The sequence below is a fragment of the Trachemys scripta genome, chromosome 1 (genome assembly GCF_013100865.1).
Source record: "Trachemys scripta elegans isolate TJP31775 chromosome 1, CAS_Tse_1.0, whole genome shotgun sequence".
NCBI classification, from domain to species: domain Eukaryota; kingdom Metazoa; phylum Chordata; order Testudines; family Emydidae; genus Trachemys; species Trachemys scripta.
In genome coordinates, this window is record NC_048298.1 from 44,410,658 (window position 1) to 44,437,276 (window position 26,619).

At 38.6% G+C, this 26,619-nt stretch overlaps 1 protein-coding gene across 12 annotated transcripts in view; it reads left to right on the top strand.

The window, feature by feature from the left end:
• Positions 1–26,619, top strand: part of LOC117876458 (ankyrin repeat domain-containing protein 26-like) — a 164,411-nt gene that overhangs the window by 66,003 nt on the left and 71,789 nt on the right. For 5 of the 12 annotated variants that reach the window (XM_034768756.1, XM_034768723.1, XM_034768665.1 and 2 more), the window contains 9 exons: positions 518–775; positions 7,978–8,057; positions 11,666–12,727; positions 13,615–13,865; positions 16,502–16,660; positions 17,800–17,833; positions 18,094–18,235; positions 20,857–21,073; positions 25,253–25,436. In XM_034768756.1, the coding sequence (XP_034624647.1) occupies positions 518–775; positions 7,978–8,057; positions 11,666–12,727; positions 13,615–13,865; positions 16,502–16,660; positions 17,800–17,833; positions 18,094–18,235; positions 20,857–21,073; positions 25,253–25,436 (2,387 nt within the window). The remainder of the gene's footprint in view (positions 1–517; positions 776–7,977; positions 8,058–11,665; positions 12,728–13,614; positions 13,866–16,501; positions 16,661–17,799; positions 17,834–18,093; positions 18,236–20,856; positions 21,074–25,252; positions 25,437–26,619) is intronic. The other 7 variants (XM_034768685.1, XM_034768764.1, XM_034768676.1 and 4 more) reach the window with 6 other exon arrangements.

The following is a 26,619-nucleotide window of genomic DNA, read 5'->3' on the forward strand; positions in this document are numbered from 1 at the left end:
AGGAAATCTCAAGACAGAAAGGAGGAAAAAAAAGATCTCTCCCCTTAAGCATAAGATAGAATCAAACATAATGTTTTGTGGCTTGCTAAGGTACACGCAAACTATGCTCTGTTAGAGCAGTGTTTCTCAAACTGGGGTCGCCGCTTGTGTAGGGAAAGCCCCTGGCGGGCCAGGCCGGTTTGTTTACCTGCCCCATCCACAGGTCCTGCTGATCGCGGCTCCCACTGGCTGCAGTTTGCCGCTGCTTTCCCTACACAAGCGAGGACCCCGGTTTGAGAAACACTGTGTTAGAGTAGTAGTCTCTGGATGTGCACAGGTTGCCGTGGGATGTATCTAAGTGGCTTTGACACTGTTGGGATAACTCTGACCACTACATGTGCATCTGAGGATAGAAAGATGCAGTCTACGATGTGGTGGTCATGGATGACTGCGTATGCTACTAGATGACTGCGTATGCTACTAGAATTTAGCATTACTGTCTGCATTTTAATTCTTTTAAATCTGATATTCTTTTCAGATGCATCAGACTGGGATTCTACTAGCATTTCACTTAAAAATTTACCAGGTACTAAAAGCCCCAAGGTTTTGACATTTGGGAATCCTTCATCTTCACTATCAACGTTAACAGCAAAGGATGATGCAGCAGCCACGGCTTCTGGAGTTATTCCTTCAAGATTAGAAGAAATGTCAAAAGCTCAAACTGTGACTGCACCAGAAAATACCCATTTATACTCTCTCCAAAAACAACTCCTGCCAGTAATATTAAAAAGCAAAGGTATTTGTGTGTTGATATAATCTGTTATAATTTTTTCCCCAGTTGTTCTTAGGTTCAATTACTGTGGAACAACTTATTTGAAAACTGGAATTTGGGGAGTGGAAGACCTTTGTGATCCTTCTATCTTGTCCTTCTCCACTCTCTCTATACTTTAATTTGGCATGAGGAGTTGTGCCTGCATCCAATTTTCAGACGTCACTAAGTCCCATTTCAAGTCAATGGAACTTAGGGCTTGTCTTCAATACAGCTGCTGGTTGATCTAAGCTATGCAATTTGAGTTACATTAATAGCGTAACTCAAGTCGACCTAACTCAAGTCTACTTACTGCGGGGTCCACACTACGCTGTGTCGATGGGAGCTGTTCTCCCACTGACATTGCTTCCGCCTCTCGTTGAGGTGGAGTACAAAAATCGATGGGAGACGCTCTCCCATCAATTTAATGCAGTGGTGGACAACCTGCAGCCTATCAAGATAATCTGATTGCGGGCTGCGAGACATTTTGCTGACGTTGACCATCCGCAGGCACAGCCCTCCACAGCTTCCAGTGGCTGCGGTTCACCGTTCCCAGCCAATGGGAGCTGTGGGAAATGGAGACCAGTACATCTCTGTGGCCTGCCGCTTCCTACCATTCCCATTGGCCAGGAACGGCGAACTGTGGCCACTGTGAGCTGCGGGGGGCCGGGCCTGTGGATGGTCAATGTCAGCAAAATTGTCTTGTGGCCCACAATCAGATTATCCTGATGGGCCACTTGCGGCCCATGGGCTGCAGGTTGACCACCACTTATTTAGCATGTCTTCACTAGACCCACTAAATCAATGCCGCTGCATTGATTGCAGCAGCGCTGATTTAGCTGCATAGTGAAGACAAGCCCTAAGACTCCTAACTCTCATAGGTGCTTTTGAAAATGTTTCTCTTAATCACTATACACTTTTTATATTGTTTTCCCCATATATATGTCTTATTTTTGCACAGCTTTCTTGCAATTGTTTTGGTAACCTGTTGCACACACTGATTGCCTTTGTGTTGTTGATATGTTTTAAAAATTGTCTTTGACTCTGAGTCTCTCAGTTTATATTTGAGTCACATTATTCTAAAGTTTTGACACCAACTCAAAAATATAGCTGAAGAAAAGGTGAACCATGATGCAAGTCATTCATAAATAAGAGGCTTTGGACATGAACCTTTCTTCTGGGATGGTGATGATGAGGATAACATTCTGGGTTGGGAGTGGCAAGGGAGAAAACTCTGACACAAAGATGCATCAGCACTGATTCACTTCAGGAAAGAATCCCAGCTGCTTCAAGCAGTGTCCGGGAGATGAGCATGGTGTAGTTGCATATTAGGTCTACTTGGCGATGTTGTTCAGAATTGTGAAGCTTCATGGAACAGACATAATGACCCTTGCTTTGAAATTGCTGTTATTAAGCTGTAAATGATTAATGCTTCAAAGAGCATGGAAAAAACTAAGACCTTCAAAGTCAGAATACTGTAATAAAAATAACTTTACTGTTCCAACAACAGGATCTCATTTCTCACTGGTAAGCAGTTGGTTTTCCAGTAACTTAATTACACAAAATGTAGAAATACAGAAAAATGTTGAAAAGAAACATACAAGACAATGAACATCACAAGAAGGTAATAGTGTTCCTAGTTATCTTCTAACTGAAGATACCTAGCATTTAACTTGGTTTTTTTCTATTTTAGGACTATACTCTGTCACATTTCCACTTAAAATTAATGATAATAGCAAAGTCCCTACTAGACTTTGCAGTATGTCTGGTACTTTACCCTTTTCAGGATAAAACCTCTGACTGGGGTAGAGTTCTTTAAAAAAAAAAAAAAAAAAAATTGGTTGATTTGTTTTTGTTGGGTTCTTTTCACATAGAAGGGGGAGTCAGAGTTGTGGGTGCCATTATGATGGAAAAGTCTTTTTGAAGAGGAGGGTTTGCAGTGTTTCCTAAAAACAGTAAGGCATTGGATTCACCATGGGTTTGTTTACATGGGAAGTTAGGGAACAGCAAGGTAGGGTATGGATTTACAACACACTAGCTACTCTATACTAATTCTCCGTGTGAGCTTAGTCCACTTTAAAGTGTTCTAAGCTAAACTGCCTGAGGGCACTCTTAGACCTCATCTGCATTATAAGGTAGGGCTGTGATTCCCAGCAAGTCTACACGTACCTGCGCTAGAACATTGAGCTACACTAGTATAAATAGTGTAGTTGTGGTAGCATGGGCAGTGGCAGCACAGCTTAGCCACGCCGACCATATACCCACTGGCTTCAGATGAGATTGTTCCGTAGCTGGATTCCCTGAACTGAGAATGTTCTGTCCCCAATACTTGCATGCTTAGGCCTGGGTTTTGTGATCTGCAGTGTCCCACAGGAGTACAGCTGTCTTAGCAGTTGATTGAAATTTGGTCTTTAACATAACTGGGGTTTGATCCATTAATCACTATGAGGATTGGGACAAAAGCCATAAACTGTCATTAGAAGCTGACTGAGAGGACTTGGACATGGGCCTGATGTATTTACAGAAACCTAATAGAGAAGGTGCAGCTTTATTTCCTGATGTGGAATGGGGGGAGGGATAGCTCAATGGTTTGAGCATTGGCCTGCTAAACCCCAGGTTGTGAGTTCAATCCTTGAGGGGGCCACTTAGGGGTCTGGGCCAAAATCAGTATTTGGTCTTGCTAGTGAAGGCAGGGGGCTGGACTTGATGACCTTTCAGGGTCCCTTCCAGTTCTATGAGATAGGTATATCTCCATATATTATTAATAAATGGGGTTATTCTTTGAGACACTTGAGAGAATCCTGTAAGCTTGATAAGATACCAGCCCTGAATACTTCTAAAGGATTTTTCTTTCAAACAGTTTTCTTACTAGTATCTTTCCAGTGGATGCTGAAATTTGGTATTGGTTCAGTCCTAGCAGCCCTTCAGGCTCAGCAAATGTGCTTCACCAGTTATCTTGGAAAGATTTATGCCATTCACAAAGCAAGGCTTCAGCCTGTTGTTGCATCAGATTGGTTACTCTGGGGGGAATTCTGCACCAAAAAATTAAAAATTCTGCACACAGTATTTTAAAATTCTGCATATTTTATTTGTCAGAATAAATCATGACAGTTTGAATTATTTTGGTAATTTATTTCAAAATATCTGTCAGCAAATATGTCTGTAACAAAACAGACAAAAAAAAAGATTCTGGTAATTTTTTTTTTTTTTTTTTTTTTTGACAAATAGATTCCTTATTAGGCATATTAATACAGAACTTTGTGTAATTCATTTAAATTACAATACAGAACTGCATTTCCTGCACCTGTCAGAAGAGTGCAAAGGCTTGGGGGAGTCAGGGATAATGGAGGAGCTGAGGGAGAGGGAAGGAGCCTAGGAGTAAACCTGGAGAATGTTGGGTGTAGGTGTGGTTTTTGACACCATCTCTGTAGGCACTGTCATTACTAAAACAGTCATGTCTAAATACCTGTGTAATATTGTATTGTATTACTGCTGTGACTGGGCAGGCCTGCAATCACATCATGAACATGGCCCTGATTGAGGCAGAATAGCTCTGATTGCCAACCTAAGATGTGTTGCAATAGCAGATATGTTCAAAGCGGTCTCATGGTCATCTCTGCAAAGCACAGTTGATTAGATCACTGGTTCTCAACCAGGGGTATATGTACCCCTGGGGGTACTTAGAGGTCTCCCAGTGGGGACATCAACTCATCTAGATATTTGCCTAGTTTTACAACAGGCTACATCAAAAGCACTAGCGAAGTCCATACAAACTAAAATTTCATACAGACAACAATGACTTGTTTATACTGCTCTATATACAATATACTGAAATATAAGTACAATAGTTATATTCCAATTGATTTATTTTATAACTGTCTGGTAAAAATGAGAACATAAGCAATTTTTCAATAAGTGCGCTGTGACACTTTAATATTTTGTCTGATTTTGTAAGCAATTAGTTTTTTTAAGAGAGGTGTAACTTGGGGGTATGCAAGGCAAATTAGACTCCTACAAGGGGTACAGTAGTCTGGAAAGGTTGAGGACGACTGGTTTAGATTCTGTTTAAGGAGAGGAATCAGAGTACATCTTTCAGTCTCCAGAACCTGTTTTTGAAAAGGGTTCCAATACATTTCTATAGAGATCTTTTCATTTCAGTTGTATCTTATTTGAATTGTCCAATTTTTTGAAGTTCTTAGGAACATTGGAATTACCATATGAGATATGGCCAGTACTAAATGCTTGGGAGACTCCCAAAATGGATAATTATTCTGGATTAATTTTAATCCAAGTAATTTAAATATTTGATTTTAATCTTGTTTTGCATTTGTACTTTTTAGTTCTTTTTCTAAAGAGTGATTGATTCTCATTAGTTGATAACCATTAAAACATGTTGATTTACAACTAAATTAGAGTCTTTTAGTTAAATTTGGTACCTCTTTTTGCTTACCAGACAGCTACACTGTATCTATACACATTTAAGTAATTACATTGCTTAACATTTATTAGATGCTTAATTTTCCCCTTTTTTTATTATGGTAGGAAATGATGATTGATGTGTTTCTTATTTACTAGATTAATATTTTTACTCGCAATTTGTTTCAATCTCTATTTGGATGGGAATTAGAATTCAATTAAAAATGCACAAACAATATTTAAATAATTACGTTCAGTGTGCTGGATACATATTAAAAAAAAAATCAAAACATTTTGCATTTAAAACATCAAACCAAGGAGTATTGGCTGTACATTGTGAATTGAACTGATTGTTTCTGGTCACCATATGCTTCAAGATTTTAGTACTAGTAGAGCTCATCCTCTCTCACCTAATTTTTATTCATATATTGGAAGAAAACAAGCTTACCTGGTTTTTCAACTCCCAATAGTTACTTAACTTTAAATGACCTAGTCATTGAACTGAACTATTTGAATAAACTAAAATGAAGAAAATATTCTCTCTGCCCCTGCTATCAGAGACACGTGTTTAGCACTTCAACAAACTCTTGTTCCATGTGCTTGACAAGTTCCAAAGGTTAGCGTTCTTTAAAACTTCAGAGCAAAAATGTACTGTTTAATATTTTTAATAGATTATAGTAAACTTAGGCCTTGACGTAGGTTGTCATAATTTCAAATTTATTTTTAAATAGGTTTATTTTTAAAAAGAAAAATGTATTTAGCTTAAACAATTTTATTTAAATAAAAACTATTTTTTTAATTTAAAATATTGTTTTAAAAATCTACTTTGTCTATAACATGTCTACAGGGGCAACTTCTTATTTACTCCAGACATCTTAGGTGTGGTGAACATTTGTGAGAGTGAAATTTTTAAAACTATATGGTAAATTCCTCTCCACTGCCCTCCCTCTACTCCCGTATTTTCATATGAATTTGTATTTTAAATAGCATTCATTTTATTAATACACGCACATATGTATTAAAGGATCATTAAAGTTACACCATTAAAGGATCATTAAAGTTGCAAAGTTAGATAATGCCAGAACTAAGGTTGTCCTGGTAACATTAATTCAGACTCCTTGTGCATATGCATTATGATACATTCTGGAATTATGTGATGACATCCTATTTTTTTTCTACAGGACACCAGCCTCATTTAGTGCACACAGTAGTCAGTGTTCACTTAATGAGCAGCTATTCAATATTTTGTTTTCTCTTCACTGTTCATTGTTTGGCCCTAGGCATTATTTATTGTGCACTATTCAAATCCTGCTCATAGGTTTTTCTATGGCTCTCATCACTATAATTATTTGTGAAGCACTCCTACTAATTGATCTTCATGATACTCCTGTGAGGTGAGGTGGTAGTAGTGTCCCTATTTTACAGACAGGGAACTGAGGCATAGAGAAATTAAGGTCAAAAGTATGCACTAACTTTTGGATCCACAATTTGACATTCCTAGGACCTGATTTTTCAGATTCTTTCAGTTGCAGCTGTGAGGGCACAGCACTTCTGCAAATCAGGCTACAAGGTCTCAAGTCGGGGATCCAGAATATGAGGAACACACACTTCATGCCACCTGTGAAAAGTTTGATTTAAATGACTTGACTAGCATCACAGAGGAAGTCTGTAGCAGAGGCATGGAGAGAATTCAGTTCTTCAGGGCAGCACTCAGGTATCTTAGCCATGAGACTATTCTCTTTCTGCAATTCTCTGCCTTATTTATAGGTTTTGAAGGATTAGATTTTTGTCAATAAATTTCAATTTCACCATGCATACGCAAACCAATGAAAATATTTCCATCAATGATAATCAAATTGTACAAAGAGGCAAACTAAGAAAAATGCTGTTTGAAAACTTCTTAGAGTTTGATTTAAAGATATTTGCTTTATATATTTTGACATACGATGTTGACTATTTTTTAATGATTATAAAGCTTTAACTTTTTGAATCTCAATGTCTGTCATTAAATAAGTGTTTGATTCTCTCCCACCCACCATAATTTCACCCAATTCTGGAAAATTTAAATCGATAAAAATTGGAAAAGATGCTTAAAATCCATAATTTTTTTTGCAGCTGTGAAAATTTAAATCAATAATTGGGAAAAAAAATGCTTAAATTTTGATGTTATCCACTGAAATTATAAAAAATAATTGAATTCTGGTAAGCCTACTCCCAATTTCTGCAACAAATGAGGCAGGGGTCCTGTAAACAGCCTCCTTTATTACACAGCCTTGATTGATCCCCAAAGCAGGTCCATCCTGTGCACTGAATGAGGCAGGCATCCTGTGGAAAAATGTGATCATGTAATTAGACTGTGTCATAATACAGATATGCAACAAGGCGGAAGTAAGGTGGCATGAGCAATATGACTGAGAAATTATATGTCTAATTATCTATTTCCAAGAGAGATAGGAGTGATAAGTGTTTGGCATCTATTATTATAATGATCTATAATAGGTTTCTTTCATATATATAAAAAGGAAATTAATTAGAAGAAAAGATTCAAAACTAAACCAGCTCTTTTGGGTCAGTGTGTCTGCTTCAAAATTGCATAAGTTTATGAGAAACGTGAATTTTCCATTGATGTTTTAAAACTTCCTTGTTGTTTAACGTGTGTATATATATTAGCTGTAAGAATTGACCTTTTGCAAAGTAATATAGGCAGAAGTAAATGCTACAGGTTAATGCCTTTAAATTACAATTACAAGCATTTTTATTCAATATTAATTTAGATGAACTATCCGAACCTTCCTTTAATATGCCATCACCAGATGAAGAACGAGAAGATGCAGGTGAAAACTGCAAGAAGCAGGTATGTAAAGCAAATTTGTTTTAATTTAGATAAGGCTATCTTGAAAACTGTTTCACACTAATGTTATACCAAATAAAATTGATATTAACCAGTTCACATGCTGAATTGCTGGAAGATAAATGTCACAAAGCCCTTGCTAAGTACTTTTTAAAAACTGTAAATAAGCTTTAGAACCCATGAATTAAATCGGCCCTGTAAACTAAAATCATTTTATAGGTGGGGCTGGTAGTGCCACCTTTTATTAAGGGTGCCCAGCACTTCCCAATAAAAGAACCTGTTCTCAATTGCTTATACTTTGCCATACTTTAACCACTGGGGCTGAGATTTTCTTTGCTAGTTGTCTACATCAGGCTGATTTCTTTTGTTTGTTTGGAAAATTTCAGCCAAATAGGTTCTGCCATTTTTCAGAGTGAAGCTAGGGAGAAAAACCTTGATTGGCCCATGTTAAAAAAGTCTGGGAATGTTTTCTTTGAAAAGCTCTGTGCTTTGGAGAAAGAACGTAAATTTTCAGGAAAGGTGAGAGGAAGAGGAGGTGTAGAGGAGATCTTTTTGCTGTCCCCATAAAAATCTTTGCAAATTTGACCACGTTACAGGCTTATGAAAACTAGCAGTTCACACATTCACAGTAGAAAATTTAGATTTTTTTGTAGCTGAATTCCCCAAATATTCTGTCTGTACTGAGCGTGTTCTAGCTTGGGGCTGAGCAGGACTCTACAAATGCAGTGCTGGACTACTGTAGTCTGTTCTGGGACTAGGCACCTGAACTGAGAGCAGGGAGACTGTGTGTCCTGTACTTTCAATCACCCATCCACCCCTGCCCCCATTTCCTCCCTCCGCCGTAGGCCCAGGCAGTGTGGAGGAGGAAACTGCCTGATTTGAATACAGAGGAGACAAGAACTGAGCCTGAGGACGGTGGGGTAGTAGATTGGGACAAGAAGCCTGGAGAGATGAGAGATGGGAGACTGAGACTTGGGGCTGGGAGGGTCGAAAACTGGGAATGGGAGAGAGGGACTAGGGGCTAGTAGGTGGCAGGGAAACTGAGATAAGATGAGGAGCCAAGGGGAAACTGGGACTGAGAACCTATGGGTTGGGAGGAGTGACGTGATGAGGGAGAGGAGACAGATCTGACAAGGGGTCAGATTGTGGGGAGAGAACTGGGACTGGCTGGTCAAAGAGACTGGTGCAAGGACCTGCTATGTGTCTATCAGATTGAACTAGGAGTCTTGGAAGGAAAATTGGGCTTTGGAGCCAGAAGGGACGGGGGAGGATAGAGGTGACTGGAGGCCAGGTAGCTGGAGATAGATTGGATGAGGAGCCGAGAGAGGAATTGGGATCAGTGGGGAAGGAGGCTGGGGAAAAGGAGCTGGGCCTTGGGGGGGTGAGATTAGAACTGGCTGGGCAAGAAGACTGGGATAAGAAGCCTGAGGAGTAGGGTCTGGAACTGGAACAAGGAGCAGGGAAAAGATGGACTGAGACTGACCATTTGGAGAAGATATGGCAGAAAAGGCCTCACTGTGTGCATACTCCCCATGGAGGCTGGAATGGAACTCAAGATTCCTGAGTGGCACCATTCCTCAGCTGTCAGCAAATATTTATGAAACCTGCTGGCAAAGTGTCTTATCCCCTTTTTGTGTTTCTCCTCATTGAAGCTGACAAGCTACAACTGCTATCAATTACTGCATTAGCTCAAGTGGCAGAGGTCTATAGATCTAAAGGTTTCAACCCTACTAATGACCCATGGCCTAATATGATGCCACATGGGAGGGGTTTTTTTTAGTTTGCTTATTTTAAAACCAAGGAAATGACACACACACAAAATGAGATTAAAGGAACATTATTACAGTTGCAAAGTCAAGCACTCAGAATTTCGGAAATGCAAGAATTAAGGGTGCCTATGTAGCCTAGTCTGACCCCCATGTGTGAATGCATTATGACACAGCCTTTAAATGTTTCTTTCTCCTTTGCATATTTAGATTTGTTTTTGAAGCCTGGTTTTTGATTGGCTGAAGCAAAGATTCATTAAACAAAGCATAATACAAACCTGTAAATTTTTATTTGTTACAACAATAACCTTATTAAAATGTAAATTACAAAATTGTAATTTTGGGACAAACCAATGAGAGTTCATGCAAAACATATATGGTGAATGGAAGAAGAAAAAATAAAGGAATCAAGGGCCAAGTTCTGTCTGCTTTACTATGTGTATAACTCTATTGGCTTCAGTAGGAGAGCTCTCTTCTTCAGCCTGCCTGTTTAAATTGCACAAGATTTTACTTAGGAGACAAGATCTTACTTTCCTTTTCAACAACTTTTTGTTAAAGGGACATGGGTATTCAATATAAACTATTTTAAAAAACCCTGTAACTAGAAGAAAACACCTGTTCGACAATGGTGCAGTAATTATTACTGTATTCATTAAACTAGGTGATGGTAGCCAAAACATTAATTATTGGTATAGTAGAAATGAAGCCAATGAAACAGAATATTGCACAAAAGTTAATGCCCCCTTCATTTTGCATGACATGGAAATCTTGTGTCAATGTTTAAGCCCATTGGGCGTATTGTCATTAATTTGAAAATTTGAAAATCAAAGGTATAGTGAATTACAAATGTGGAGGATACATGCATATCATTGGAGCAGAACCAACCTCCACCACATGTAGTGTTTTCAGCAAATAACTAGAAATAGATCTGAGTCCCTTCTTTGTTAGAAGCTGTGGGAGGGGACTTCTTGTGAAGAAATCTCCACAAGGATTCCCTCACAGAGATTATCCCAATCATCCCAGTGGGAGCTGGAGTTTGCCTCATCACCACAGAAAATTTGCTCCCTCCCTCCCCCAAACCTGGAGGATCTGTGAGAGACCAGGTCATCCATGCAGCTGCATGGCCCCTGTGAGAGTGCCGCATCTTTGGATCTGTGTTACTATGACCTCCTCTTGGGTGGGGCAGATCCTGGAATTTAGGGTGAGAGGAGATAGTTAGCACAATCTGCATACAAACTTTTCCAGGTGACTTCTGTGTTGAAATTTTCTCTAATTTCAAATATTTGAAAGGAGACATTGGGCCAGGATGGCTCCCCTAAGGGGAGTAACATGAACTCTCGCCTGTCTCTTCTTCCCCCTGATTTGTTTTCCTCCATCTCCCATAGTGCAGTCTCTGGACCGTTGAGAGAGGGGTCTAGGTAGAAGGCCCTTCTTCACAGAGAGAAAGTGATCTGTGTATTGGTGAACTCTTTCTCCACATGGATTTCAGAGGCACAATCCATTCCAGTGCCTTTTTTTAATTTATATATTTGAAATTACAGAAAGTAGACAGGTTGAAAATTTAAAATGAGTTAAGAAACCACATTGCTCAGATAAATCCAATCCAGCCAAAATAAAGACTCTCTAAAATAAAAAAATAAAGGCTCCTTTTATATAAACAACACTCAATAAACCTTTTGAATGTTTAGGGATTTTTTACAAGATTTGGTTACAGACCAGTTATTTTCAAGACGTCTTTGGCTCAGATTTGTGATATTTGGACAAGTTGGCAACTTAAGCTTACTAGACTAATTGTAACTGCTGTTCTTTTACTAATTTTTCTTTCTCCATACCTGCCTTCTTAAGGATAAATACATATTAGACACAACCAACTTGACAGAAAAAACAGCATCTGATAATCAGACTGACAAAACAGAAATTTCATTTCCACATCCAAAAATGAAAACTGAGCCACTAAAACAAAATGAGGACTCACATGGTGATGATGTGCAATTAAATCCAAAACTTTGGGAAGAAAGATATGAGAAAATGTGGGTTGAAAATGAGAAAAGGGAAGTGAAAACAAATTTTAAAAGCATTACAGCAGAGCTAAAGCAAATGTTTGGTGAAATTACCGGTAATGAATTTCAGAAAACTATGCCCATGGAAGGGACATTACAAGATGGCTTCAGTGAAGAATTGGAGAGCATTCATGAAGCACCACATAATTTGACAAAACCCACCAGTAGAATAGAAGGAAGAAGTGAATGTATGGACCTATGCTCTGTGCTTGAACAAAAGGAATCCAGCAATGAAAACGTAATTTCCTATGCCTTAAATTCCAGTTCTCATGAGCATCCCAATCAGTATAGCATCAGGCTGTGTGAAAAAGATAACAAACCGTGTACTGAACATATATGGAATGCAAATGAAGAGGGTTTTACTAACAATGCGGAAAGTACAAAAGTAGCTGTAAATAAAGAGAGGGAAGACCAAATAGCTGCTATGGAAACAGAAGAAAATGTGGATGGAAATATTTCAAATTTAGAGAATAGTCCTGGCCATTCACCAAAACATAGTTTGAAAGAAAGCATTTTGGACAAAAGAGCTAATATTCCAGATGTTGTAAGACCTGTTTCCACAGATGATAAAAGCACACTTCTTGCTGTAGCAAAAATCAAACGTGGAAAAGACTCATACTATTTTAAGGATAATATTCCCAAAGACTGCTTTGTTGGCAATCCTAAAACTAGTAGTACTGAAATTGAAAGTAATTTGGGAAACTCTCGACAATCTCATGATGAAACTTTGAAAAGACCATTGGATGAAGAACTGGAACAAGATATGGAAAGATTTAAAAATGAGGTAGGAATGCTGCAGATAGTATTCCTGGCTTTGGAGAAAGAGAAAGTACAACTACAAAAAGAGGTAGAGGTTCACCTGCTGCTGCTTCATTTTCATTGGTCTTTGCTCCACATCAACCATCCTGTTCACTTCAGCTATTCATCATTTCAGAAGGGTTTCTTATGCAAATTGGCTTTTTGTGCAATGCAAATATATTTCATATCTCTAGAGAGAGGCAGGTGGAGAGAATCTTCCTTTCCTCCATTAGGTGGTTTAGAAGATTTAAGAAACCTAAAATTTAGTTATTCTTTGTTTGAATTGTAGACTACTATTAAGGACCACATTCAGTTCTAGTGTAAGTAGTTGCTATTCCATTGACTTCAAAGGAAATGTACACATTTACATCGGTTCTCACTTTGAACCAAAGAATGAAAATAGCTTCTGAACAGGGTATTGACTAATCTTTGCATCTGCTCTGTTCTGTGCATGTGTATCTTTCATTACCCTTTGCTGAAACTCTTCAGTTTGCAGTGAAACCATTCTCTGATTAAGTGTTTTTCATTCAAAAAGAATTGTCTACACATTTCTGTTAATCATATCTATTATGTCTGCATAACAAACACTATTCATTCCTTCAAACTTCCTGTCATTAATACAGTTACGCTCTTCATTGCTTCATGTTTTGAGATGTAAATTGTATTTCAATTTTAAAGGGTATGTTTTTATTAAACTTTTTAGTAGTGAGTGAATTCATCCCCCCCCCCCCCAAGAGTGAAAGTATTCCCGCTCACTTGCTACCCTGTGTAGTGGAATATTATGTAAGTGTAGTTCTTTTAAAATTAAAAATACTTTTTAGTTCCTTTATGTGAATCATAGGAATACAATTTAGTGTACCTTCTGGTAAGAATACCTCTTTATTAATTCAAGAAAACAATGACAAAAATGTTGAGTGTCAAACTTTCTTATCCTAGGTAGAAGAGGAAAAAAGAAAGCAAAAATGTGGGGAAATGTTGGCAATGGAGAAAAGAGAAGATACTTATAAGTCATATATGCAAACGTTGGCTGGAAATGGTATTAATCAGCAAATGAAACAGAAACTTGCTATAAAAGGGAACCAATATTCTACAGTAGAAAGTGGAGAAACCACAGAAGAAGAAAAACACATGAAAAACAGTATTCCCTCCAAGGAAAGAGCAAAGTTAATTCAAATACCTTTGAAGGGGTAAGATAGTAAAAATAAATAATAATCTTCATTTATTTGCATGTAAACCTAATTGTCTTAAGTATTTTTTATTCTGTAACTTAATGAAATAGTCTTCCACCTGTGAAAACTTGGGGTACACATTGTGCTTGCTTACAAGTGACACTAAATTTACCTTCCTTCCTAAAAATAGTTAAGGACATAATTTGTGCACTGCCCATTGACCAAATGAACACATTGACCAAGATTTTAAAAAAAAGGTTGCCAAAAGTTAGGCACCTAAAATAGACTTAGGACCCTAAATTAGCTGCTTTTTTAAAAATGTTGAACCACCTAAAAATTCTCATTGACTTCAGTATCAATATTCAGGCCAAATACATTTTCAAAGCCAAAATTAGATGGGCAAAAATATGATGGGATTGTGGAAACTGGTTGCAGACTTAGCTATAGAGAGACAGTGGCTCACAGATTAATTTTTTCTTTTTTCTGGTTGAGTGCAAGTTGTCTCTTTTATAATCAGTAAATTTATAGATTTCATTGTCATTCTATTCATATGTGTTTCACAGGAATAAGGGGAGAGATGATACTTTTAACGAGTTATCCAGAGTAGCGTGCAGATGGACAAAGCTTGGCTTGCCATCACACATGACCAGTTCCTTTTAATTTTGCTGCTTAGTGGCAGCAAGGTTTTCTTAACTGCAACCTAACCTTTTAGTCATTTTTTTCTTTTACTGCTGAACTCAGTTGAGAGTGTAGGCAAACACTAGTCCTCATCACCTTTCTTCTTTTCTCCCCCTTTAAGGCACAGTGATACTTTTGCCCTGAGCAAGAGGTAGCAAGTTGTTGGTTTGCCTGTAGAGCAGACCAGAAGGAACACTGTGATGCAATTGTTGCACAATCCCTGGAGCAGACAGGGAGGTACAGTGAGTCACAGTCTACTTTTTGGGTTCCCCCTTGCTTTAATAAGTACCCTGTACCAAGTTTGTGCTAGCACAGTGTATTTCCGCTGGTTGCACCAGGATAGCTATGTTAGCGGGTTCATTGTGAGTGAAGCCAGTGTTCTGCCTGCTCTCTTTCTGTATCTCCTACTGTCTTTCATTTATGTGGGGGTGCAAAGGATGAGCATTGTGGAGGTTTTCTTCTCTCTCCTGCTACCTCTGATCCTGGTAGGTGATGCAAGGGAATAAGGGGGCATTTATGCCTCTCTATGCACTTGTGCATCCGTGAAAGTCAGGTCACAGTGACAACTAACAAGGGTCAGAGTCAGTCCACCTTATATCCCATCTATCAAAAAATTTGGCCACCTCTGGAGTAAGCGTTTAGACAAGGCAGGATGTAGAATGACAATATAAAGTATTTTTGTTATATTACATATAATTAATAAGAGAATTAAAAATAATCACATGGTGGATTGATTAAAAGAGTAATTTATAGAAACTAAACACTGCTTATATTTGAATACAAAAGTGTATTCTAGTAATCTAAAAAATATTTACAACATGAATTTCTTTTCTATAAATAGATGGAAATTTACAGTTTTCAGATATCTATTTCAACTTAACTTTAGCTAAAGAAATGGATTAGTAAGAGTCACATTTATGTCTGTATAAAGAATTCCATCACTATTCCTTGCCTGTACAGAAATCTCAGAAAATTGTTACCAAGTTGATCAAATTGCAGATAAGTAGTTTTTGGAATTGCCCAAACAGTAAATAAGAGCACTTTGTGGCGTTTGAGCCTGCAAGTAGCTGAGTCTTTTCCAGCAAACTATGCCTAATTTAAAGCATGTGAGTAGTCCCAATGGGACTACTCAAGAACTGCTTAAAGCACTTAACTTAAAGCACTCAGGGCCAGAGTGCTCAGCACCTGGAAGGATTAAACCCGTTTTGTCTAGAAGAGAGTTCAAGGGTGTTGTTATAAATACACTATAAAACATTGAAACACAGGAAAATGTATGACATTTGAACATTCATTTTTGACAAGAGAGAAGTATTTTAACCATTCCCTTCAGACACTGTTATAATACAGTGGTTCTCTCTGTTTCACTTTGACTAGAAAGGGCTAGACTTACTTATTGGTGGAACCTGAGCTGCTTGTCAGCAGTAGAAAGTTCACCAGTGGAGTAGGTAGACATAGTGGTGCAAAACACCTACAATCTCTGTTCTGTAGGAGATCTAGAGCCATCAAGAACAGTCATCATAGTGGTTTTGGCTGGTCAAGAAGAACGTGGAGATAAATCAGTTGGGAGATGTACTGATTCAGTGAATCTTTCAGTATTTTTAAAGCAGTTCTTCCATGATGAAGAACTGCAGTAATGCCACCTGCCCCTCAAGATGAATCCCCATTCCAGAGCATTTGTTTCCGTGAGCACAGAAGAGTGACATTTGTTCCTGCTGGGCTGAATCTGACCCAGGAATTCTAATGCATGTGGCAACATGTTATGTGTGGAGGAAAATTTGTGCTTAGACTGTTGGAGTGTCCTTCGCTATTTGGTGGAATCAGCTTCAGTACTTTATCATAGAAGACATTTTTCTTTTAAGTGCTTCAATGTTCCTGGGTATTGTCTTCTGTATTATTTTTTAATTTGTCTCTGCTACAAAGTATTTTATTTGAAGATACTTAAGTACTGGATTTTTTTTCTTTATTCGTGTTGAAAGTAGTAATTCTGCCTTGAATGTGAAGGATGTAAAGAAAAATGAAAACAAAAAGCGGATTTCAAAACAGAGAGGTAATCAGCAGATGAATTCTACTAATGGAAATCAATTCCAAGTACTGGATGATAGCACTTTGAGTGAAACATCTCAGGATGAAGGAAGGTACAGAATATAACAATGCTATATTTCTCATTTAAGACTATTAGAAATATAACTTATTTAAGGTAGAAATTAGCTTGAGAACTGACACTAAAAATAAGTCCTACATTAGAACTTCGGAGTTACGAACACCGTGGGAATGGAGGTGTTCATAACTCTGAAATGTTCATAACTCAACAAAACGTTATGGTGGTTCTTCCAAAAGTTTATAACTGAACATTGACTCAATCCAGCTTTGAAACTTTACTATGCAGTAGAAAAATGCTGTTTTTAACCATCCTCAGGAAGAGTAAGGTAAGTTGACAGGAGGGCATCTCCCATCGATGCAGCACAATGAAGACACTGCAGTAAGTCGACCTAAGCTATGTTGAGTACAACATAGCTGGAGTACAACACAGCTGGAGTAGCGTAACTTAGGTTGACTTACACCCCATAGTGAAGACAAGCCCTAAGCATTAAAAGAAGAGGAAAAGGGGAACAGAACAGTACTAAAATATATTTGCACTGCACAAAAATGTTTCTGCATTTATGGAATATATTTGCAAGACTCATTTAGATTGCTTTTCCAGGTTGTCAACAGCTGTAACTAAAATTAAACATTGTTGATGGAGAATGGGGAATCCAAAATAAGTGGTTTAAAATTATTTTGGACCATAAGAGGCTTTTTCCTTAATGCTGAAAGAAGTGAAAGAACCAAAACCCCTAGTGTTGAGCATGCAATGTTTGTTCAGCATCTATACAGAGAGCCATCCACTGCAGAGTGTAGTGAAGTGTACATGGTTTGGAACAATGTGAGCAAACATCAGTGTTCAGGCCTAGTTGTAAGAAAATAGTATTACTTTTTCAGCCAGCTGCTTAATACCTCATGACTTAACGTATTCTGGGCAGTGTTCTTGCCAGTCCACCCACTGCTCTCAGCTTATTCATCTTGTTGGACTGTGAGTAACAAAGCACCATGTTAAGCAGCTCTGATGGTAACTCAGCTGTGTACTCTGAGTTCTTGTCCACATCTCATGCAGGATTGACCATAAAAGAATTTACATTTACTAAATGAATAAATCAATATTTTCAGAACAAACATATGATTTTACTTCTATCTTAACATCTGTTTTCCAATATCAAAATTTATTTTTGTTTTCTAGACCTGGAGCCAAAACAGTAGATGAAAGGAACAAGGTACTGTAAAATAGCTTACTAAACAAAAATATTGCTTTAAATGTTAAGCATTTATATAGCACTTTAAGCACTCATAAATGGGCATGGTGTTTCACCAGATATGTAAATCACTGTCCCTTCTCTGACCAGTTTACAGTCTATCATGTTTGAGATGACAATGTGTGGGAAATAGTTGAGTAAATGAATAATAACCTTGTTTTTGTTATAATGAATGGTAATTTACAATATTTCTTACTCATGAAATTTTGTCTTATTTGTAGATTGGCAAACAGATGGATGTTGCCGATGATTTTGATGAATTAACTCAGTCTTCTGACACAGCTACAGAGGACTTAGAGTTGCCTACTTCAACCTACAGAGATGCTATGTTGCTGATAGAACAGCTTTGTATGGATGGCAAAGGTAAATGAGTTATGTTTCAATAGCAATTGAAGACAAGTGATTACAATTCTCTGGACAACATTAATGCTTTTCACCTTTGTGTCTTCGAATTCTCATTATAAATTCAAGCACATATTTTTAAATCCTAGGTATTTCTAGCTGTTTGTTCCCAAACTTATTGTCTCCTTTGACCATAAAGAAGGATACATTCCCTGGGAGCCCTGGCTGTCTGAAGCACTGATTCAGAGTAGTAAGCCAGGTGTGGAAGAAAACAATGTCCTCACTCTGAGTTTGAAGTAACAAGCCAGAAGCAGCTTTATTATGAGCAATTGCAATTGCACGGGAGAGTACACGTGGACAGGGATTCCCCTCCCTAGGCATGTCTCCCTTAGATAAACAATTAGGGCAAGCATTCATACCTTTTGTTACAGACAACAACCGCATCTTGTTTATACATATTCCTTCTGATATGTTACTTTTCTCAGCAGTGCCTGCTACAGTCTGTATTCCATTCTTATCTAACACAAGGTTGAAAAACAGTATCTCTTACAGTTTTTTTCCCACTCGCTTTCCACTTGCCCAGGCCTTGCCTTGAAATCTTGCGTTATTAGAGCTAGTGTTAGCCTGACTCTTGCTCTATTCCTAGAAACTAAGATATCTGCGTTCAAATTCCCTTTATCCTTTTCTCTACTTCCACACAGGATAACCCTCATAGACTGGGTAAAAGGGCCTATTCCACCTCTAAAGGGTCTCTAAAAGCCCCAGAGCCAGAAACACGGGGGAGGGAAATAACCTCTTAGAGTATGTCTCCACTGCAATTAAAAACCTGCAACTGGCCCATGCCAGCTGACTTGGGCTCACAGGACTCAAGCTAATGGGATGCTTAATTGCAGTTTAGACATTCAGGCTCAGGCTGCAGCCTGAGCTCTGGGACCCTCCTACCTTGTCCCTAGAGTCTGGGCTCCAGCCCAAGCCTGAATGACTACAACATAATTAAATTGCCCGTTACCCCATGCTCTGCAAGCCTGAATCAGCTGCCATGGGCTAGCTGTGGGGTTTTAATTGCAGTGGAGACATACCTACAAAGACGCCGCAGAATCTCCTCCCCATTCTCTATACATTTGCTGAGCTTTAGCTAGATATTTTCCTTTTCTCCCCATTATTTGTCTAGCTTCCACAAGCAGCAGACACTACAGAAGGGTCACCTATTAGCGTTAACACTTAAAGAGACAATGGTATCCAGTATTGCAGCAGCAGAGGGCTCCTTTATCCCATCCCCACAGCTGGGTATGTGGCCTCTGTAATACCTTTGTCAGAGGAAGTAGAGATCAAACTTAATATCTGTCTCCAGTTTGCACAGAAGTCATATAGCTTTACTGTATAGTCTTTACTCTATAGCAGTGGTTCTCAAACTTTTTTTCTGTGGACCACTTGAAAATTGCTGAGGGTCTCGGCGGACCACTTAATGATCTTTCCAAATGTTGTTTATACCATTAGCTAACTATTGTAAAGCACTTTGGATAAAAGCACTATATTAAAAAAAAGTAATAATAATTAACGTTTTTTTGTTCTACAAATAAAAGCACACAACTCATATTTTAATATTAGTAGTCTTACCTTTCTAATACGATGGATATGCCCTCTCCCCCGCCGCGGCAACCCCTGAGCTGGGGCTGGGAAGGAGGGCCGTCTCTCCCTAGCAGCCACAGCCCTGGAGCTGGGGAAAGTCACCTCTTTCTCTGGCCGCCGCAGCCCTGCACGTCCCAAATTCCCCCACCCCTTCTTCTCATCCCACTGCCTCCTCCCACCTACCCCCTATTCCCCCCAAGGCCACCACCTCACCTTACATATGTGTCTTCTCATGGGTCCAGGCACCTAATTAGTGGAGCCACGCCTACACAGCTCCACTATGCAGGTGGGTGGCCCTTCATTCTCTTGTGTGTGGCCACCCAGGCACACACCTTAGAGGGAACTATCCGCGGACCACTGGTGGTCTGTGGACCACAGTTTGAGAACCTCTGCCCTACAGTATCTTTACTTAGAACAAGCGATGACCACTTAACATGCCACAAAATTTCTCTATCGGGTATTACAAGAGAGATTCTCAAAGGCATAAAAGACAGTTAGGTGTCCAATTCCTCTTTATGCCTTTGAAAATCTCCTCCTCACTGTAAAAGCATGCATTTTGTAGTATATAGAAGTTATTGAATTAGACTTAAATTGTACATTCACAGTCACTGGAGGTGTAAAATGTTTTATGTACACACACATACACACGCACACACAGAGTATGTGTGTGTATAATCTGGTTCATACTTCGCATAATGAAATAATGAAAATAAAGTTTTAACATTGCACTTTTAATGTAAATGATAGTTTATATATTTTATATGAATTATATAGTGAACAGAAGTATTTTTAGAAAATATTTCTTCTTTGTCAGAAATGCAAAAGAAATCTACAAGCAAGTATTATGTAAGCATTTGTTATGTTTGTTGGATTGGATATTGAATAGTTCTGAAAGAGACATTTACATTTGTTTCCAGATACAGTATAGAAAATTAAAGCAATCTGAAGTGCTTCTGATTTTTTGCAAATTGAAATCGGCACATATCTTTACATTATTGATTTTCTTCACAAAGCAGATTCTATTAGTCTCTTGAAAATTCAAAACTTACTTCATGGATATGAACGATTAATAGACCACGAAAAGGGCCGCTATACACAGCTCTTGGGAAAAGTAAGAAAGCTGGAGAATGAAAAGAAAGAGCTACAAACAGTATTGGAAGAGACCAGAGAATTGAAATCCATGCTGGATCACCAAAAAATGGAATGGGAAAGCGATGTCAGCAGTCTCAAGTACGGAATCTTAAATTCTAATAAGCATTTTACCAGGTTACTTTATCCAAATGCAAATAACAAAAGGGATGCTGGAATTAGTCAATGAGACGATCAACATGCTTTTCAGTGTTATGCACATTCTTAAGTACTTTGTGAATTGGTCTAGTTCTCAGCACTTTACAGCATCAAGCTCAAAATTGTTTGGTCAAAAACTTATTATTTGATAGTAGTTCTGTCTGGAAAGTCTACCTGCCAGATATTTTCCATGCAATATTTTTTTCAGCTAATTGTTGTAACGTGGAAAGGGAGGGAGTGATTTACTTGGGGCTAAAGCTGCCCTTTTGCCTCCCTCTGCTATCTCTTGCTCAGGTAAATCTCACACCATGCAGTTTCCCCCTTCTTTGCTGCCATGCTGAGAACTACCCCTGTAATCCCTGTCACACTAACTATAAACAATCCAGTGTACACCTTATATGAAAGAGACTGTGTGGTGATATGCTTCTGGTAGAGTTTCTCAGTAAGGTCTGTTCCAGGCTGTTGTTTTTCCAATCTTCAGAAACAGGTTGCTTATTTACAAAATTAGGACTTTCTAGACATTTTTTATATAGGACCATGAGTACGCATAGTGCTTTACCGACAAATGTGACCAATCCCTGCCTCAAAGAATGACAGCAAACAAAAATGAGATGGAGAGAGTATGGAAAAATGAGGGTTCTTTGAGTGGCTCTGCTATTCCCACTTATGGGTATTGCCATGCCTAGTGGAGCCTAATAGTAGAACTTTCTCAAAGCAGTGTCTGTTAGAGTCCTCTCACACCATCTCCTAGCCTTCCCCGCAGTGTTTCAAAACATTCTGAGGGTGAGGTTTTCTAAGGGGGCACAGGTGCCCTCTACCACTTCAGTTCCTTCCAACAGCTGTGCCAGACAAAAATGAATCACTCCAGTCTGTTCAGGTCTGGGTTTTGTCCAGTTCTTACTATCTTGATAATTGTTTAGTGATAACCATAGGCTGGGATTTTTGGCGGGGGGGGGGGAGCATTGCCCCCCCAAACTGAATATGTCACAGAGGCAACGCATGGGGGGAGCATCCAGATTTCTCCCTTAGCCCTGCTTCCTTCCCACGAAGGAACATTGGGAGGGCAGGGGGTGAGCAGGGACAGTTTGCCCATGTAGGTTGTGTAAGGGGAGGACAGAGAGCAGCTCCTGTTGACTCACTGCACAGTCCACTTGGGGAAACTGACCAGCAGGCACAGAGCGCCTGGCAATGCTGCTTGTCCCCTCTCCCTCATCCCCCTAAGGGGGCACAGAGGAATGTTGAGGGGGTTCAGCTAGGTGTTCTCTGCTAGCAGGTAAGTTTCGCCTTCATGATCTGTGTAAGGGGAGGGCAGGAAAGCAGCGACCCAGGAGAACCAGGCGGCACAGCTGCTTCCACAATGTACAGCCCAGGTGAGTGACAGAGTGAATTACTCTTGGGAGAATTGGAATTCTGCGCCTGGCTCAGCTGCTGGGGGGCAAGAATGGGGGGCATTGGGACTTCCTCTTCCCCTTGAGCAGCTGGGGCCAGGTCAGACCCACCGCAGGAAGCGCTGCATCCCTCCCCCACTTCCTGCCCATATCACTCCTCAGTCACAAGAAGGAGGGGTCACTGTATGGGGAGCTGCCCCCATGTCCGCACAACCCCCTTGCATTCACACACACACACACACACACACACACACACACACACACACACACACACAACCTCCCCCACTGAACCCCTTGCCCCGTCGAGCCACCCTCCCTGCACTTGAATCCCTATCCCACCAAGCCTCCCCCCCCGCATCCAGAACCAGAGCCCCCCCACTGATCCCACCCCCCATCCAGATCCCCTGCCGAGCCTCACCCCCCAGCCTTTGTCCCCACCCCCACCCCCCCCAATATAGAAGTCAAACTATGCCTATGGTGATAAGTATAGTTAGTTGTTAGTTCAGTTCTGGGTTATGGTGGAACCGAAGAGAAAGAAGCTGGGTTTCAAGCCCAGCTGTCCTCCCAGCATCAGATAACCACATTCAGTGTCTGAAAGGCTTGGGAGACAACCTCTTTCCTTCTGGGTGTTCCATCTGCTGGACTTTCACGCCCAGAGCTCTGGATGAGAGGCACAACAGATTACAACTGCTGCTCCTTAAGGGCCCCTTGAGGCCAAACCATCCAGTTGCAGAAATGTGTTGGATCTAAGGTCTAAGAGGCCAGTCTTGGCTCCCGTGACTTTCTGCAGCAAACTGAAGAACTTTAAGGGCTCCAGGAAATCTGTTCCAGCTGTGTCAGTTCTAAGGAAGAAAGCAAGGGTGAAGACAAGCACAATTAGCAATGACAGATCCGTCAAGGTCAAGGAAGATCAAACTTTGGGCTTCCACCTGAGCAGTATCTCTTGACTATAGATCTGAATAGTATGGATTTTGGGGTAGGGGAAGGTAATTTTGTTTTTGTTACTGTTCACATAAATAGCCTGTTTTTAGAAGTTGATTTTTGTGTAACAGATAAGTATTAGTATTTAAAAGGACTCTTCAGTTTGATCCCAAATTTGGCATACTTTTGTTTTTCTTTTCTATTTACCAAATCTTTATACACTGTTTATTTTCATAACAAATATTTGAATGTTGGGCTTTTTAAAATAAAATGACAACTAAATGAATACCAGATCTACATTCATGAGCAGCTGTAGTCTAGCAGAGTTACAGTAAGTATGGCATTGAACCCTTTATCTTTGAAGTTCAGACTCATATGTTGCATGTCAATGTTTTTTATCACGGGACACTTTGTCTTTCTTACTATTTGTAAAGTTTGGAGTTCAAACTCCGAAATATGAATCGCTTATGTATTAGTAGTTACAAATACTTGGAAAATCGTTAGCATGATTTTAAAGCAACCATTTCCTCGTATACAATCAGATTTTTCCTGTTGTGTATATGATTTGTGATATTGGTTAAAATATCTAAAAAGTCACCCAATACTCAAATGCTTATTATTCATGTCATGGGAACAAGGAAACATACCATGCATTGTTTTTTTCGTTGTTCTCTGTCTCTACATGTATAGATAATTGGATTCAATTATCAGAAAAGAAAAAAATAAAATTGCTAAACTCTCCTCAAGGCCTTCGTTCTCTGTTAACCTAAAAATTAAATCGATGTTATACCTTAAGGTTCAATTACATGTGTTTAAAAAAATTCTTGTCATTTTTATCACATTAAGCTTGAAGCTTATGCTGATTAACTAGCAAGACTTTTCTAAACTTATTTTAGATTATTGGCTTCATTCTTTAAGTACACTCCATTATGGGGCGGGGGGGAAACCTTTGCAGAGGAGAAAACATTCTGCTTACTTACTACAAGGTGTGCAGTCAGTTTATTTATACAAAAGTCATGTTTAAAATCTTACCCCTTTTCCTTAGACACTTACTTCACTGGTAGTATTACTTATACTTACTATTTGGAACTCCTAGTGAATATTACAGGTTCAGGGTAAAGATATTTAGTTTAAGGCAGCTGCCAAGTTTTACCTTAATTAGATTCAGTGGGCCATATCTTCAACTATAATAAAGTGTCATAGCTCCACTGATTTACACTAGCTTGAGAATCTGGCCATATGTTTTATTTCTAAGTTAATTGCTCTGTTATAATATGCTTTGTTCCATATTATTAGTAGAATGACTCAACATTTTGGATAGTACCTTTTTGGAAGGGGGCAGGAAGAATCCCTTCCTTTCTCACCTCCATGGTTTGGGATAAGATATAGGATTTAGCCCTTATGGCATTGAAGATACTTAAAATTAAATACATACTTTGATTAAGGCATTGTGTTCATGATGTAAAGAAAAATGTTTTATAACTTTATAACTTTATAACCAAATATTGTGTTGTTTTAGTTGGTTATAAAGCTTATATACTGGTGAGTTTGTATGTTATGTATCTTCATCAAAACTTTTGTATAGCTGGCACCTCTGAATGAGGTTACAATTTGCTTTAAGAGTCACAAGATAAGAATTGAAGGATTTTAAAAATGTGCTTCTTCTGTTTGTTTATTCTTCAAGCTACATACTGTGGAATATTTCTCTTTACCAAATTTTTAAGTGGGCTAAAATATCAACAGCTGAAATTCATGATGGGTACAAGCATGTTCCAGGGTTTTGGTTTTAAAATAATGTTGTGTTAAATACCAGGTTTACTTTGAAACAAGAAGAAGAAAAGAGAATGAGTGCAGAAATGCTGTATGAAAAAAACAGAGAACTGCTTAGAAAGAAAGAAGATCAGTACTGTAAAGAGATGGAGGAGAAACAACAGCTTGAGCTAACCCAAAGGAGTCTAGAAATGGAGTTGAGAACATTGAGAAATCACTTGAAACAGGTTATTATTTATTAAATCTTAAGATATGTAATTCAACACAATTTTCTTGTATATGTTTCTTCCCATTTGTTTTAATTCAGCAGTATTGTTCTAATACGTTTTAAGATATGGATTTTAAAATATAAAGTCAAACATTTACAATGACAGTATATAATTCTCTACGTGCATGCTCATGAAACTACGATTCTCTTTCAAGAGCTGGCTCTGCAGATTCCAGCATTCAGTAGCATATGCATTCTCAGAATATGCTGCTTCTACAGATCTACTCCAAGTTGTTTTTTATGTTTCTCAGACTGATCATATTGTTAATTGAAAATAAGCATAAAAGGGACTGTTGTCCCAGCAACCCTCAGTTTCTGTTATCTGACAACAATCCTGATCTGTGGGGAGGCTTATTCAGACCCCTAATGGTCACTGCTTTCCAGATGCTATTGAGCTTGTGGTACTAAGCCATGTTAAAAAATGTGGATATGCCAGGGTGGTATACTCGAAGAACTTCTTAGTCATCTTATTGACTCTCTGAAGTGAAGAAAATAAATATCTGATAATTGTTCTGTTTTGGTTCTTGACAAAAATATTTGTCATTTCACCCTCCTTCATTGAATTTAGAGGAATGACAAATGTGTATCTTGTTTCTTTGTAACCTTATGATTGAGAACAAACAAGAAATTGAGTTATAAAGATAGGCAGGTGTGGAGAAATTTTTAGTGACATCATAATTAGCCATGAAAGCAAAGCTCTAGTGTTTTGTGATGTCAGATGAACACAGCAAGAGAGACAGATGCAGATATGGATGTATCGTTATTTATAGTATTTCCATATTTTTATTTTGCTATAATAAATTGATTACAAATTTGTAAAATTAAATAGAGCAACATGTTAGTTTACTGATTTTATTTTAAATTTGCCATATTTGCCTGTTTGAGTTCAATTTTAAGAATAATTAAAATACCTGCCTATTTTTCATCCCTCTCATACATTCAGTATGAGAGGTAGAGCTTATGAACAAACATCAAGAAATTAAGGAAGGTTTTTGTCTCACTCCAGGACACTCCCCGGGCCTTATATTTTCTTTTATAAATTTTTCCTGGAATCTGATTATCTCCAGCTTAATATTTTGTTTGGGAATTTGGAATAGAAGATCTTTAAGAAGCTGAAAAAAAGTGGATTTAAGAAATATTTG